The sequence below is a fragment of the Rhinopithecus bieti genome, unplaced genomic scaffold (assembly GCF_001698545.2).
Source record: "Rhinopithecus bieti isolate Rb0 unplaced genomic scaffold, ASM169854v2 scaffold_62808, whole genome shotgun sequence".
NCBI lineage: Eukaryota > Metazoa > Chordata > Mammalia > Primates > Cercopithecidae > Rhinopithecus > Rhinopithecus bieti.
Window position 1 is genome coordinate 1,242,276 of NW_016824893.1, and position 15,830 is coordinate 1,258,105.

General features: G+C 35.8%; 1 protein-coding gene across 1 annotated transcript in view; it reads left to right on the plus strand.

The window, feature by feature from the left end:
- The window catches only part of LOC108522466 (nik-related protein kinase), a gene marked incomplete at its 3' end in the record, with an annotated part of 76,330 nt that overhangs the window by 3,313 nt on the left and 57,187 nt on the right, over positions 1 to 15,830 (plus strand). Inside the window, exon 2 of the mRNA XM_017862681.1 lies at positions 6,894 to 6,959. Within this exon, the coding sequence (XP_017718170.1) occupies positions 6,894 to 6,959 (66 nt within the window). The remainder of the gene's footprint in view (positions 1 to 6,893; positions 6,960 to 15,830) is intronic.

The following is a 15,830-nucleotide window of genomic DNA, read 5'->3' on the forward strand; positions in this document are numbered from 1 at the left end:
TGCCCAACCAGATTTAGCTTTTTCTTGTGGTTTTCATTTGTGGGCTCTTCTTTTCCCGAATGCCCAGCTTTCCTCTAGAGTTGTAATTGATTGGTAAACTATTATCGCCATCGTAATTAGTAGACTTACTATTTTGGCAGCGCAGTTTATTTCATTGGCATCTGGTTTGTGGCTAATATTGGATTCCACCCAAATCCGTGTTTCAAGTTCCCTTTTTAGATTGGCATTTCACTCGCACCCTGTCTTGAATGCAAAAGGCCCCAGGATTCTCCGAAAGGGAATAAGCAGGCACCCCGCTGGAATGATCACCAGGCAACTGTAGTTCAGGACAGTGGCCTGCTTGCTTTGAAAAAAGCTAAATATTAACCTTAAGGTTATAGGGCTATTCAAAGTCGATTGACTTAATTTTACACATATTTGGCATTTAAAGAATGTGTTTTGATTATGATAGAAGCCTGTCTCGCTCAAAATAGGGCATTCCCAAAGCCTTCCCTATATGATTTTACACTAGATGCTGTATGTGGAGAGGTAAGGTGGTACACATGGGTAACATTTTACCAAATTGTTCTCTGCCAATCAGTGCAAACATGAATTACAGATATTAGTGTTGCGGTTATTTATGCAGCTTCATAAAATATATCACAGAACTTTAAAAAATTAAATCTTTTCTCATTCTGCATGCACCCAGAATTTCTTCCTTTCAGTGTGGATACATGAGATTTCCGGACTATGGAGGCCTCAATTGGTGGTTTCCTTTCTAAGCAGAACTTTTATATTCAGACTAGATTTGCACCCAAGTAAAAGTATAAAACCAAGGAATAAAATGTTACCCTTCCTCCAACATTCTCTGCCTATGGTTGGGAAGAGAGAAAAAAAGCAAACTAGGGCAGATATGTGAAACTGATGCAGGCAGGTGGGCAAACTGAAATAAACTCCCTTCTAAATATGACTAAACGGGTGAATGGGAAAGACCTCATAGAAATGATACGGCAGGGAATTCCAAACCCAAGGAAAAAAAGAAGAAAAGATTTTACTGCCACACACAAAAAAGAAAAAATGGGGGAAGTGGCCCAGACTAACTGACCCGGTCATGGCCCTGGGACATAAGAATTTGGTGGAGCCCAGGAGATAAGAGGAAAGGCTGCAGTCTTTACATTGCAGTTCAGTGGAATATTAGTTTCCTGGAGGTTGGTGGAGTGGGTGTGTGGGGATAGTAGAAAGATAAGGTTGGTTTTTAATGTAAGGGGAGTAGCGAGAAGATACAAAACTTCAGGACACTGATGCTTGGCCTCATTTTCCAGACTTCATGAAAGTCTCATAAAGTCCTCAGATTTCTAAATTTTATACATGAGACATTTTGTTTCATTTGTGGTTTTTCACTCTCTGAGCAATTTATGCATAATTCTCCCCTGTCCTCAAACACCCAGATTCAAACCCTAAGAAATCTAGCAGAAGAGCAGTAGCATGCCCTTTAGAATTTTCTTTACTGTCAAATTTTTAGACATGGAAAGTTATTGTTGCTTTGGTCACTGAGTTATGTTTTTCAGCGATTTGGGGTTTCTGTACATTTGATTTATTTTCTGACTCTGAAGAAATAAAAGCAAATGAAGAGGTGAAGAGACATCTGAATCAGTTGTGTTGAAGTTTGCATTTTGATGCAAAGTAGAGTTGATAAAGCAAGTAAAGAAACCTTCATATGATGGTATCCCTTGCAGTAATTATCCTCAATAGGACATATGTGAAGGTCAGAAAATTGCCATCTGTAAACACCAAGTATACCAATTTGGCAGCTGGCAGACAATGAGGGAAGATTCAAACCTTGGAGTTGCAAACCGAGAAAAAACATTCAGAATGTGGAAGAATAAATAAATATGGCTCTAGTTTAAAATTGACACATTATGTCCTTTGCAGGCCTAGCCAGCTAAATGACCACAAGACAAAGACCCTTGAGGGAGGATAAACTTGCTTTACAAATTGAGACTTGAAGAAATTGGTAGGTTATTTGGTATTTTTGTTATTAGATAGATATTATTTTTAAACCCAAAAGAGTAAGCAGGAGTGAAAACTGGGAAACAAGAAAGGGTGAGAAAATTATATAACTTTCAAAATTAAAACATTCACTTTTATACAATGATATAACTTTTTCACATAACGCACTAAAGTCAGAGACAAAATAAGAGAGCCAATGTAATTACAATAGATCAATTCCATTATGTTTGTTAATTAATGGGTTACTGTAATTTTCTGATTTTCTATTGAATAAATATTTTCTGTAGGTGAAAAAACAAAAAAGAATGTGAAGAGATTTGTGGTTTGTGTTTCCTTTCTGAAAAGAGAAGTATAAAGGTTTATGTCTTGATATATATCTTTGTAATATATGTGTGTATATATGTATATATATTCACCTTGACCACCAGCAATACCTAGGGATGTGTGTGTTTGCCTCTCTCTATGTGTGTATATATATACACGCATACACACACACATATATATGTTTGTTTTGATGTGTACTATATATATATCATATATATATGACCATATGTGTGTGTATGTATGTGTATATATATGTGTGTGTGTGTGTGTGTATTCCTAGTATGCCTGTGTCCTTGAGACTGGAAACTATTTCTTCCTCTCCAAATCTGTCATGTCTTTCACTATGACTATCCCCTTTGCCTTCTGTGCCCAGTATGGTAATGACATTCCTCACGGCTGTGGCCTTGGTATTTGACACTGCCATGTGTAGTCCTAATCTATATTGGGGTCAGGATTAGACAGGCCTTGAGGGGACAGTAGTGGCAGAGGTTATCTGAAATAGCACATGATCCAAAAACTATATTTGAAATACATTAGGCTTATATTTAAGTATGACTTCCAGCTCTACCCAGACCAGGCCTGCTATCCACATTTGGTCATGAGAAATTTCCCACTTTACCAAGTTCCTTAGCCCCTGTTTAGAAGCAGTTTTATCTTCATTTCAGTCAACTATGATTGAAATATTCAGCATAATCCTCAATTGCATATATATAGAGCATCACCTCCACATAACACTGCACATCAGTTTATTTTCTGTCTTTTTTCTTCTCCAGTTTCTAGAGCAATGGTTTTCATATGGTAGTGCACAAGAACAGTGCACAAAAATTAAGAATAATTTCGAGATTTAGGGACCCATCATCAAAAATTCTGATTTCATAATTCTATGATAGGTCCAAGGAATCTGTATTTTAACAGTATTACCCAGATGATTCTCATGTAGCGAGAGTCTATACAGTCTACAGTTTGAGAAACACTGGTCTAGAGGAAAAGATTTCCCCCTTAACGCCACCATGTAAATTGTGAAGCCCATTCCTCTATCTCTGAAACTCACTCTGGCACTCATCTTGTCGTATCTATCCCTTTCATGTTCTCTCTCCAAAAACTCTTTTCATAAGATTGCTGTTTCTAATATTACAAGTAGAAGGAGAAAAGCCTCTGCTATATCCTTCAAGGTACCGTGCAGTCTCCTTCTTTTTGCAGCCTGACTGCTGGAGCGTGTTTCCTCACTCTCCTTTACTATCCTAAATTTGAAATTTCTTGCTACTCATGTTGACCATTTTTGGTTCCCTTTTCTCCTTAATCTCTGCCGTATTTGGTTCTGTGGATCAGCCTCTGCTTTGAAATTCTCTCCCTTGACCAGTTAACACTGCTTTCTATTGGCTCTTTTCCTTCCAGTTACTCCCATCCCTGGCTTTTATTAAAATTAGCCATCAAGATGGTCTTTCTTCCCTGCCCTTGAATTCAGGAGACAGAAACAACTCCCCAGAATTTGAGATTTCAGTGGGCAGGGAGACTAGGACTTTTAAAATGCAGGAGATAATTTAGATGCATAGAAAGAGATAACGAAAGTACAATAGGTTTGTCTAACAGTTTATGGTTCAAAAATGTTTTAAGACTTGGATTTTTAGTAATTTATTGTAAGACAAACTTTAGAAATTAGTTTCTTCTTTACTGACCATTTTGTATACCCAAATGGGACATCAAGACATACCAACCCCCCAAATAATCTCCAAATTGGTATAGCACTCATAGATACGAACATCTATCCTCTTCTGTTTTTCTTATCTCAAGGTGGCAGGGCAGAGGAAAGGACCAAATAATTATGGAGACTCCTCTGACGTGAAACTTTTGTTTTCATAGTGACCAAAAAGATTGTTCCTTTCCAATTCTTCCTTCCTTGGAAATCCAAAATAAACTTGCTCTGACTGTAAGTCCAAAATATATGAGGAATTTGGCATTGTTAACCTAGTATTAAGCATAGTCCTCCTCTTTTCCCCAATTTAACATTTAGTCTTGAAAGAGAGTAGCATGGAGATGGGGAACAAAAATAGCATATAGGACTAAAGAAAACAATATAGTCTTAGAATATATGAATACTAAGTTGAGCTGCCTTTAAGATGAAATTTTTTAAATGTTCTTTTATTAAACATGAGTATGAAAGATGGTTTGGTCATTTGAGAGCAGAAAACAAGTTTCCTGACATAGATATGAGGCCTCCATGAATATCTACAGGCATTTTATTCTAGTCCATTTCCTGGGTGTCTTTTTTGAATAGTTAGATAACTGTATTCAAATCAGGGTAAAGTTTTTATGTTATTGAGGACTAGAGAAAGGAATAAAGAAATTTAAGACTGTGCTCAAAGACTCAAAAACACAGGTTGTACAGATGTTACAATAATTCTCTAATATATGTTATCTTTTCCAGCTAAAATGCAGCGTTAACTATAGCAAAGAATAGTTTACCAATAGGAATCAGGTAACATGTTTGATTATTTTGACAGATGGCCAAAGACTGTTTCTCCAGAATTAACAATGTCTAAAATAAATCCCTCAATGGTATCCATCACATAAATGTGCTACGGTGATAAAGTCTTCAAGTCAGTCCGTAATAACTTTTTTTTTGGCTTTTCTCTTGTAAATCTTTCAATGAGTTATAACAAAAGTGATATGCTTAATAATAAGGATAATATAATGATCTATTTTTACTTCTTAGATCCTAAAATTGTCGTTTTAGATAAATTACATGTTTGTTGGGAGTATATTTCCTAAACTATTTGTTTGAAATAACTGTGTATTGTGATCTTAACTTTGATGATCATTTTGAAAAACTAAGCTGCTAGGCTGCTGCTTTATCTAACAATGCTTTTATCAATTCAGTGGAAACATCTAGATTTTAGAATGATTGATAGGTTGTGATTTTCATCTGTAGAATTTTAGAGCTGGGAGATTACCTATCACAATACTTTTATTTTATATATGTGAAAACCGAATCCCAGAGAGAATAAATAACTTACCCAGAGTCATATAGTTAAGTAATGGTAGAGCTGGGGCTAAAATTCAAGTCTTCTGACTCTCTGTCCAGTTGGATACTTACTGAATGATGTAATCCCAAAGCTGTGTCATTTTCCTATGAGAGTTTTGCTAGATTACACAAATATCATGGCAGTTTTAAGGAGTTTATAATTTCATTCATCTAAGTTGCATATGCTCAATAGTTTTCCTGTTTAGCTTGTATTTATCACAGCAATCAAAATGTTTTCAAACAGGATTAAACAACGTTTGTGTATATAAAATAAATTTTCAATAAGGTATGTGAATTTCCAAGAATTTGCCAATGTTCTTACCATTTTGTGTATAAATTGGCATCTACTCATGCCTCATACAAGTTTTACTAAAATAGCAAAATAGGCTGCTAGACTGAAAGTTCAAACAGTGATAAAATTCAAGAAACCGTGTTTTGTGGTGAACAATCAAGGAGTACCCATATTTAAAGGTAAGAAAACAATACTTGAAGATAAATATGGAAGCCTCACAACTCTATCCCAAAACATGTTATGTTTTGTTTCCTATGATGCCACATTTAGGGTTAAGTCACAGAAAACGTCACTTTGTGCCATGAACAGGTATTTAGCAGATGCAAAGTTTAACTTTTAAAAAATTGTCTGATTTTCTTAAAATGATGCTCTTTTAATATCATGATCTTGCTTTGTCATTCATATTTAGAGATGGTATTTCTTTCTTAAGAGCTGTTACAGGTTGGTGCAAAAGTAACTGCAGTTTTGCCATTATTCTAATGCCAAAACCACAATTACTTTTGCATCAACCTGTAATTCAAATAAGTCGTCTAAACTTTGTATCCAACATCTAGTCATTATTGTTGCATGTTAAATTTTCTGCTTGTCTAGTTATCACTCAAAAGAATAATATCGGCTGGGCACGCTGGCTCACGCCTGTAATCCCAGCACTTTGGGAAGCTGAGGCAGGTGGATCACGAGGTCAGGAGTTCGAGACCAGCCTGGCCAACATGGAGAAACCCCGTCTCTACTAAAAATACAAAATAAACTAGGTGTGGTGGCACACGCCAGTAATCCCAGCTACTCGGGAGGCTGAGGCAGGAGAATCACTTGAATCCAGGAGGCAGAGGTTGCAGTGAGCCAAGATCACGCCATTGCACGCCAGTCTGGGCAACAAGAGTGAAACTCTGTCTCAAAAACAAAAACAAACAAAAAAAAGTAATATTGAAATAAAAGAGCACTTCCATTGCAAGTAAATGAACTTATTTCTATTTTATCTTTCTAATTACCTCATTGTTATGCCTCAGTCTTACATAATTGTGTGCATTTTGCAGTTTTATGATAAATACATGACTACTTAATGTCCATACTGCTTATTCTTTTTAATAAATGAATATAGTCAGTTCAAGGAGATTGTGACATGTCTATTCTTTTGGTAAATGACATTTAGGTTCTTCCCATGTAAATTTAAACGGAACAAGGAAGATTGGAAATACCGCTTAAGATAGTTGAATGCTCACCTAATTTCCTACGAAGATTGACAGTTTTTGTTTTACTTTTTTGCAGGATCCAACTGGAATATTCTCACTAGATAAAACCATTGGCCTTGGTACTTATGGCAAAATCTATTTGGTAAGTTGACTTACATTATTTATTCATTCTTCATTTTCTAATGACAACAAAGATTGTGAGTCAGACCTTCACAATGCAAATCACATAATGCCAAAATATGGCATTTCACTTTGAGAGATAAACCAAATTAGATAGCCCAGTGACACCTGTAAGAATTACTGTTTATTATCACAAAAGTAATGGATTGGCTAATCTGTAGTGAACCAACCACCCAAACATAACATCTAAAAATTAGCAGAAAATGAATAAAGTCACCAATGGAAAATGGAAGTAATTCAAATAAGATATACCCAATAAGATATTACTTGTATTATAGTATACATCCATACCATTCTAATTACTCACATTCAACTGAAAACTGAATATTATTAAAAGGAATGTTTCCATAACATTCTATATCATACTGTGTACTTGAGTGTGCACATGTGTGATAAAATTTGCTAAAGAATCTAACAAGGAAAAGTCTGAATTTATTTAGTGATTACTTATTAAACACTAAGTATGTGCAGATGCTGTGATAGTCTCTGGGAATAAAATGATGAACACAGCAGATAAGGTCTCTGCTTTTTTGTGGCTTATGGTTGAGAAATGTATTGATTAAGTTTGTATATGTTGTATGTGTGGGGGTTGTTGGAGCCACGCATTACATAAGTAAGCACACAAATAACTGTATACTTCTGTATCTGTGGGTTCCACATCCGTGGATTCAACCAACGTTGGATCAAAAATTTTAAAAATACATAATGTATAGACTTTTGTTCTTGTCATTATTCCCTAATCAATAAAGTATAACAACTACTTACATAGCATTTACATTGAATTAAATGTTATAAGTAATCTAGTCTCATTTAAATTATACTGGAGTGTATGAGTGAGTAGGTTATATGCAAAAAAAATTACTATGCCATTATATATCAGGGACTTGAGCATCCCCTGATTTTGGTGTACACAGTAGGCCCTGAAACCATTCCCCCACAGATACTGAGGGATGACTGTAATTGCAACTGTGATATAAGATCTGTAAGAAAATTTTGGTGATATAAAAGCATAAAGCAAGGGGTTTAATTTAGATTGAAAGGTCAGTGTTGATCTCCCACTCCCTGGAAGGGGAAAGTGACCATTAAACTGATATCAGGAGGATAAATATGAGGTAACCAAAAAAAGGTGTGGTTGTGGAGGATGATGTTACTACATTCTAGGTGGAGGTATGGACAGTGTTAAGTGCTGGTTTGGGGCAGAGTGTTTTAGTAGCCATATCACACTGATCAGGTACCTTTCTACTCTCTAATAAGGGGAATTGACATTTTCTCAATCTTGTGTAATGTTCTATACAATTGCAGTGCTCTTTTTTCCCAGGCCTGTTGCTAAAAAAACGGATTACTGTCCTTAGGCTGATCCTTACAGCAGACCGATCACAGGTCCTCTACATATAGGTTGTGTAGAGGTGTCTTAATATAAGCCCAGAGGAAGGGGCTTCTTTCTAGTTCAGAAAAGGGTGCCTTTTTTCTTGCCAAGTCTTGCAACTTTGGGACTACATCTACACAGAGGGGCTTCTTTTCTTATTCATCTGCCCAAGTAGGAATGGAGGATGCTTTTTAAACTTTGCACAAAGCTCCTATAGGGCATGCTGCTGTGGCTCACTCCTGTAATCCCAATACTTTGAGAGATGAAGGCAGGAGGATTGCTTGAAGCCAGAGCTTTGAGATGATCCTGGGCAACAAAACAAGACACCATTTCTACAAAAAATTAAAAAGAAAAAGTTAGCCCGGTGCAGTGGGTGTGCACCTGTAGTCTTAGCTACTCAGGAGTCTAAGGCAGAAGGAGCACTTGAACCCAGGTGCTTGAGACTGCAGTGGATTATGTTTACACCACTGCCCTCCAGTCTGGGTGACAGAGCAAGACCTTATCTCTTAAAAAATAAAAATAATAAAATAATAAATTAAATAAAGCACTCATAGCATAGAAACTGAGTAGTAGAAATAGCATGTGGACAGGTCTTCAAAACAGAAAGAACCTTGGTGAATATAGGGAACAGAGGGAATGTTAGTATTCATGACCAAATCTTTTCAAACCATTTTGATCATATCTATTAACAGATCCAATAAGCTGTAGACGGTGATATGATATAGACTGAAATATATTGTTTATGCTACCTCAATTGCATCCTGTACCGAACGATTATTGTGGATCTAGGTCAATTTTGCCACCTTATACATAGATACCTGCATCTTATACATAGAATATTTATGGTACATTTACAGTCTCCATGGCTCTATTCACATTTTAGTTCCTTAGGGTGTGTGTGTAAGTGTGTGTGTATACTTGTTCTGATTCAAATGTACAGAGTCACCAGATGTAAGAAATAAAAAGCTCAGAGTCATATAAGGTAAGAAGCAAGGTTAAAATTAGGCAACACAGAAAGATGGCTGCTCATTATCATTCATGTGATAACGAACTTTGATGGCACCCAAAGAAGAAAAGTAAGAGGGTAAAATGGTAAGTTGTGCATGTGAATATCCTTTTTTAAAACTCAGAGTTTATTGGGGTATAATATATATTTGTAAGATTAACTCTTTTAAGTGTACAAGTTTATGAGTTTGGACAAATGCATACAGTCATATAACTGCCACCACAATGAAGATTTTCAATGTACATCTTAAACTAATCACAGTCTAGATTCAAGGAGTATTCTACCTCTTCACTGTGTGGTGTCCCAACTGGTGTACTAGGGTTATGGCTGTCATCTATTTTGCTTTTACATATGCTACAAACCCACAAAACGACTGTACTTTCCCTATACTCATTCTTTTCCACTTTTCACTACTACTATTTTTAAAATTTAGCCAATCAATTATCTTTTACAGCAATTAAAAGTCAGAAAAAGTCTTTTACGTTTATCTTCATTTTAACCATTTCTGGAATCTTCATTTCTTTGTGTAGATCCAACTTTCTCTCTGGTATGTAGAACTTAAGCCTGAAAAACTTCCTCTAGTATTTCTTATAGTCCAAGGCTGCTGGATAATGAATTCTCTGTTTTTGTATGAAAAGTCTTAATTTCTCCTTCAGTTCTGAAAGATATTCACACTGTGTATAGAATTGTGGATTGAGAGTTATTATTTTTTCTTTCTCTCAGCAGTTTAAACACACCAATTTGTCTTCAGACTTGCATAGTTTCTGAAGTCTGCTATAATTCTTACCTTTGCTCCTTTATATTTTGTCTCTGGCTTCCTTTAAGATTTTTCTCTTTGTCTTTGTTTTACAGCAGTTTAAATGTGAAATGTCTGGAGGGGTGTGTGTGTGTGTGCGTGTGTGTTGAAAGGATATTTATCTGAGATAATGTTTAGAGATCTTTGGGGTTCTCTGAGCTTCCTGGACATGTGGTTTGACATATTTCATTATTTGGGAGAAATTTTTGGCCTTTATCTTTTCAAATATTTTTTTTCTACTCTATTTGCTCCAATTTCATATGTGTTAGGCCTTTTGATATTATCCCTCAGTTCTTAAATGCTGTGTTTTGGAGTGTGTTTGTGTGTGTTTCATCCTTTTTTTCTCTTTGTGTTTCAATTTGGATCAATTTTTTTTCTATCTTCACTTTCACTGATTCCCTTCTCAGCTGTTTCAAGTCTGCTTATGAGACTGTCAAGGACATTCTTCAACAATACTACTGTTTTTCATTTCTAGCATTTCTACCTGACTGTTTAATAGCTAACATGTGTACTGAAATCCCCTATTTGTCTATTCATATTTTTCATTAAAACATTTCATTCATTAATCATAGTTATGTTAAATTCTCTGTCTGATGGATTCAACATCTAAGTCATCTCTGAGGCTGGTTATGTTGATTGCTTTGTCTCTTGAGAATGTTCTTTATTTTGCTTTATTTCATAATTTTTATTTAAATGACATAGTATGTAGAACAGTAGAGATTAAAGTAAATAGTACTTATTTCTTGAAATGGGCACACTTTTTCAGCGAGGTTGTTTATATGAGAATTCACTCAATCTAATAAAAGATAAACTACGTTTGAATTATGTTTTGATATGGCTACTCTCAGTTCACTACCAGCTTCAGATTCCTCTAATACCTTGTGCGTATGTGGGGTTGGTCTTCTGGAGAGTTTTCTGAATATCCCTGTTCTTTTCTCAACTTTCCATCTTCCCTGTCTATCTTGCCTCAGAGAGATTCTCTCTCCATGTTGTTGCCCTCCCCTGATGGTATACTGCTATTGCTTCTTATTAAGTGCTTATTGGTCTGGTGGTGTGGGCAGGGACAAATGCTCTGTTTTTATGCTTCAACCTCAGTCTTGTAAGATCCTGGGCCTCTGTGTCACACGAGTGGGACTTTCTTAGTTATCCTTTCCCTCTTCTAGTGGTAGGATACTTCTAATTGTTTGGGCCCACAACTAATTATTATCCTTCCCCCAGAATTGGAGGAATTTTTTCTGTTTTTACCTTTCCCCAGCTGCAATAGGTCTTCATCTTTACCCTGGGGAGAATACACTTTGCTGCCTTTCCCCTAGGGCTTAAGACTTTTATTCATGAAAGGGAAAGGAACTGGATCTGGTTTCCTACCTTTTCCACTGCAGTGGCTACTCATCTCCAACTGATCTGTACCATAAATCTGCATGTTTGTATAAATGTGTCCTGTGTCTAAGGCTTCCAAGGGTTCTATACTCTCATGCTAACCCACATTTGCTCTTTAGCCATTCACTAAAAAATTTGCATGCTTGTAACCAAAATATCTCAAGGATCCCATAAAAAAATACACCTATTTTTTGCCCACAAAAATTAAAAAAAAAAAAAAAAAAAAAATTTAATTGAATTCTTTATACCTGCTTCTGTTGTGACCTTGTGTTCCCTCTACAGCCACAGGTGAGCTAGTGCTCATGTCCCATCTCTTTTTGCAGGTGCTTGTCTTTCTTCAGACCTCAGGCTAGTTGGTTGCCTTGAGACTTCTCTCTAGATTGAAGAAAAGTTATGATTACATAGATTATTCAGCTTATTCTTGTTGTGAGGTTGGATGTGGCACTCTTTCCAACTTTCACATCCTCATCAAAAGCAAAAAGTCCACGTTAATTCCTTTTAACTGAATGTTCTTGAAGAATCTACCATATGCTAGATCCTCCTGTACACATTTATAAATCCTAAGAATTTTCTGTGTACCTACTCAGATCCAGAGATAGACAATAATTTCTAACATCAGATATTCAAAGTACAAACTTCTGTGTTATAGAAGCTAGATGCTTACAGAAACTTTATTTACACCAGAATGATTTTCGTCTGTCACTCATTGACTTTACTTCTTTTTTTCTACCTCTAATTACTATAAAAATGTTTGGGATGGTGGTGCTATACACTGATAACACCCTCATGGAAAACAATCTGGAGTATGTAAATAAACACTTTAAAAATGTTTATTCTCTTCACACCAATAATTCAACTTTTGGAAATATATGATAAACATCCCAGACATAGAAAAACATGTAGATATACATTGCAGAAGAAACATAGCATATTCTGGTGAAAAAAGGGCGTGCTTTGAACCAGGCAGACGTGATTGAGTGCTTACTTAGCCATTAACTAGCTATAACCTTGAGCAAGTCACTTAAACTAAGTTTAAGTTTCCTTATTTATAAAATGGGACTAATAATACCTACCTTGGGAGTTGCTATAAAATATCAAAACAATATACATATATATACACACTTATATTTGGAATATGGTAAATATCTGCTAAATGGCAGTTATTGTCACCATTATTGTTTCTATTATTTTAAAAAATTCAATGACAATAGCTTAAAAGATGGAAGTAAACTACTTTTTAAAAAGTTAATATATCATTGTCCTATAAAGCAATATTTATGAAGTTATCTAGCAGCATAGAACCATGCTTAAGGTCTTAAGTAAAGTATTCCATATTATATGTGTGCCCCAATTACAGCTATGTTAAAACATGCAGATTAAAAAATGGTGAATTAATGATTAGAATAGTGAGATATTGGATTTTTTCTTTTCTAACGTCTGTAATATAATATTTAAGTACAGAACATCTGTATCTGTATGTATATTTTACATATTATATATATGTGTGTGTGTTAGACAGTACCAAATGTTGTATAAATAACCTGTACTGCAAAATAGAAGCATGATACCATTCAAAATTAATGTCAGAGTGACTCATAGAGTCCTTTGCTTTTTCAGTGCTGCCAACCACATCCCCTGCTGGAGTTTGTTTTGGTTAAAGTCTCTCCAATGTCTTCCAGCTTGTTTCCAAGGCCTCGTTCCCTGGCAGGTTTCCAGCTGTCTGCTGAGGTCTGTGCACGTTGAAATGAAGGCTGAGTCTCACACTACTATTGTAATCCTTTTCCTTTCCTTCTTTTCCTCTAATTAGATGCCTATCCTCTCACCTTCTCCCACCTCCTGCCGGTTCAAACCTCACTTGAAATTGTGGGTTCTATTTTTCTCTCTTTTTAGGAGAGAACGTACTGCTTTTCTTTCGTTTTGTTGTTGTTGTTGTTTTTTTTTTTTTTTTTTTTTTTTTTTTTTTTTTTTTTTTTTTGGCCCCAGTAGGGTTAGAGAACATAGTTTTCTCCTCAGCTTTAACTGTTAGTCTCATAGTTTATGGGTCGTCATTTTAATTGGAAGAATGTTTAGTTATTTGATCTGTTGAAGGGCACATATTAGAAAAAGAAAAATAGGCTTGAACTCCGATTTTTAATGGTACTATTAAGAAACAAATTAATTTCCCCAAAGAGCAATAGACACAGAAAGACCACAGTACTAAGAAATAGACCAAGACTTTTAGGGTGGCAAAGTTGGAGTGGCAACCTGACTCTCCCAGTAACTGACAGTAAACGTGCTCTTGACTTTCTGGGCCCATTCCTTCAACAATAAAACAAATGTATTAGGCTCAATAATCTCCAGGCTTTCTTCTGGCTCTGAGATATTGCACCTAGTACAGTGCCTGGCACTCAGTAAAATGTAACCTATTCTTATTCTTACTGTCATCAGCATAATTATAGTAATCCTATCGTCACTTCTCTACCTTACACAGTAGAAGATGATTATTGGCTGTTAGCTGGAGTAGTTCCACTTTTTAACAAATAAAATGATTTTAACATGTTTTCTATTCTTTCTTCTATTTCACCACCTGACAGTGAGACCTGATTTTTAGCTCAGTAACTAATAAGACACTCAATGTGAAGGTAAAACTGGGTAGCAGGTTTATTGGGATGGTAGGAATGCTTCATTGTATGTTATATGTCATCTAACACCATTTTGTTAAGCATAATACTAGTGAGGTGAGACAATGAATTGGATATCCAGAATGAACGAGTTTGCCTTGGCCCTTCATGAGGTCTTGACTACACCCCTGATATCAATCACCTACTCCTACGTTACCATTTGCAGGTGGTGAGGACAGAAAAAGGAATGGGAAAGGATTCAAGGCAACCATTTCAAGCAAGGGAAAAATTCACCTGAAATAGAGTAAATTTCTAAGTTGGGCATAGAGCCTAATTGCCATGTATGCTAATGCCTAGTTGAAATTCAGTTAAATACTGGTGAAAGAAAGGGACCACCCCAAGTTTCGTAGTGTTCTAACACCTAAAAACACACCATGGCCATAAGTAAGCATCCATCCTTGAAAGAAATCACAGGAGTCATCTGTCTCTTGGTGGTCAGTAGATTAAGTGAGATATATGAAGGTCACAGTCAGGAGCAAATTCCTGAATTGTTTGCACTCTGAAAGTATTAACATTAAATATGGAAATTTCTTTTCAAAACAATGCATCACCCTTAAATTTGGTGTTATAAATCATCAGCTGACACATCACTTTTACTTGCAAACCTCACCAGACAGGTGAGATTTAAGTTTATTAGTTATATTTTCTGGATTTGAAGTTGGTGCAGGGAATGGGAATGGAAAGGAAGGAAAGGAATGTTGTCCTCAAAGTTGATGACATACAATTTATGATGTTTTAAATTACGTTTCAGAAACACAGTGCTGACATTTGGGTTGCCTAGCCACTGGGCCTATTGGACGGGGATCTGAGTATTTTTCCTTTAAGGCTGAAATTATACTGTTTATTTGCCTACCAAATGTCTAGCACCGTGAATGCTTTCTTTTTAGGTAGGAAAGTTTCTTCACATCCTTGCCATTTTGCAAATATAGCTTAATTAAGTCAGCCAACAAATAATGCTTGAGCACCCATAAAGCACATAGCACTATGCGTTTCATTATACATTGCAAGTTTCTGAAGCAGGAGCTGAAGCTGAAGCTGAATTGAGGCCACAGGCATACTAGGCTATTGTGTACAGTGCCACAAGTCCAGAGTTATGTCTTGGTTCCACCTTCATCCTGTGACATTGTGATAATGTGCCTCAAAAGTAGGGATTGGTCTTTCTTAAGGAACCCTCAGGCTACTCTAGCATAGGAAACATTAAATTTACCTATTAAATAACATTGCTTTGAATGTGTAAACCATTCTGTAATAAAAATTCAAAAAATACATTTATTGAATGCACACTATGTCCCAAGTAACATGTTACGTACTAGGTGCTAGTTAGAATGATCAGACTACATTTTTTAGGAGTGGTCATTTTTATTAAGTTAGTTTTAGTAGATATAAGAAAGGAAGTATGTTCTGTATGACCGTGACCACTTTATTTGAAGAGGGAGTGATGGGTAATGGAAAGGAATGAGAGAGGTTGGAAAAAATGAAAAGAGGAAATTGGAACATAGTTTTTTTGTTTTTGTTCCTGGATGTAGAAAGTCTAATGAAACTTCTAAAGAATGAGACTCCAAGAACAAGCTTTTCCTCAATAAGAGAACAGGTTGAATATTTGCAATGGGGTGAAAAAAACAGCATAG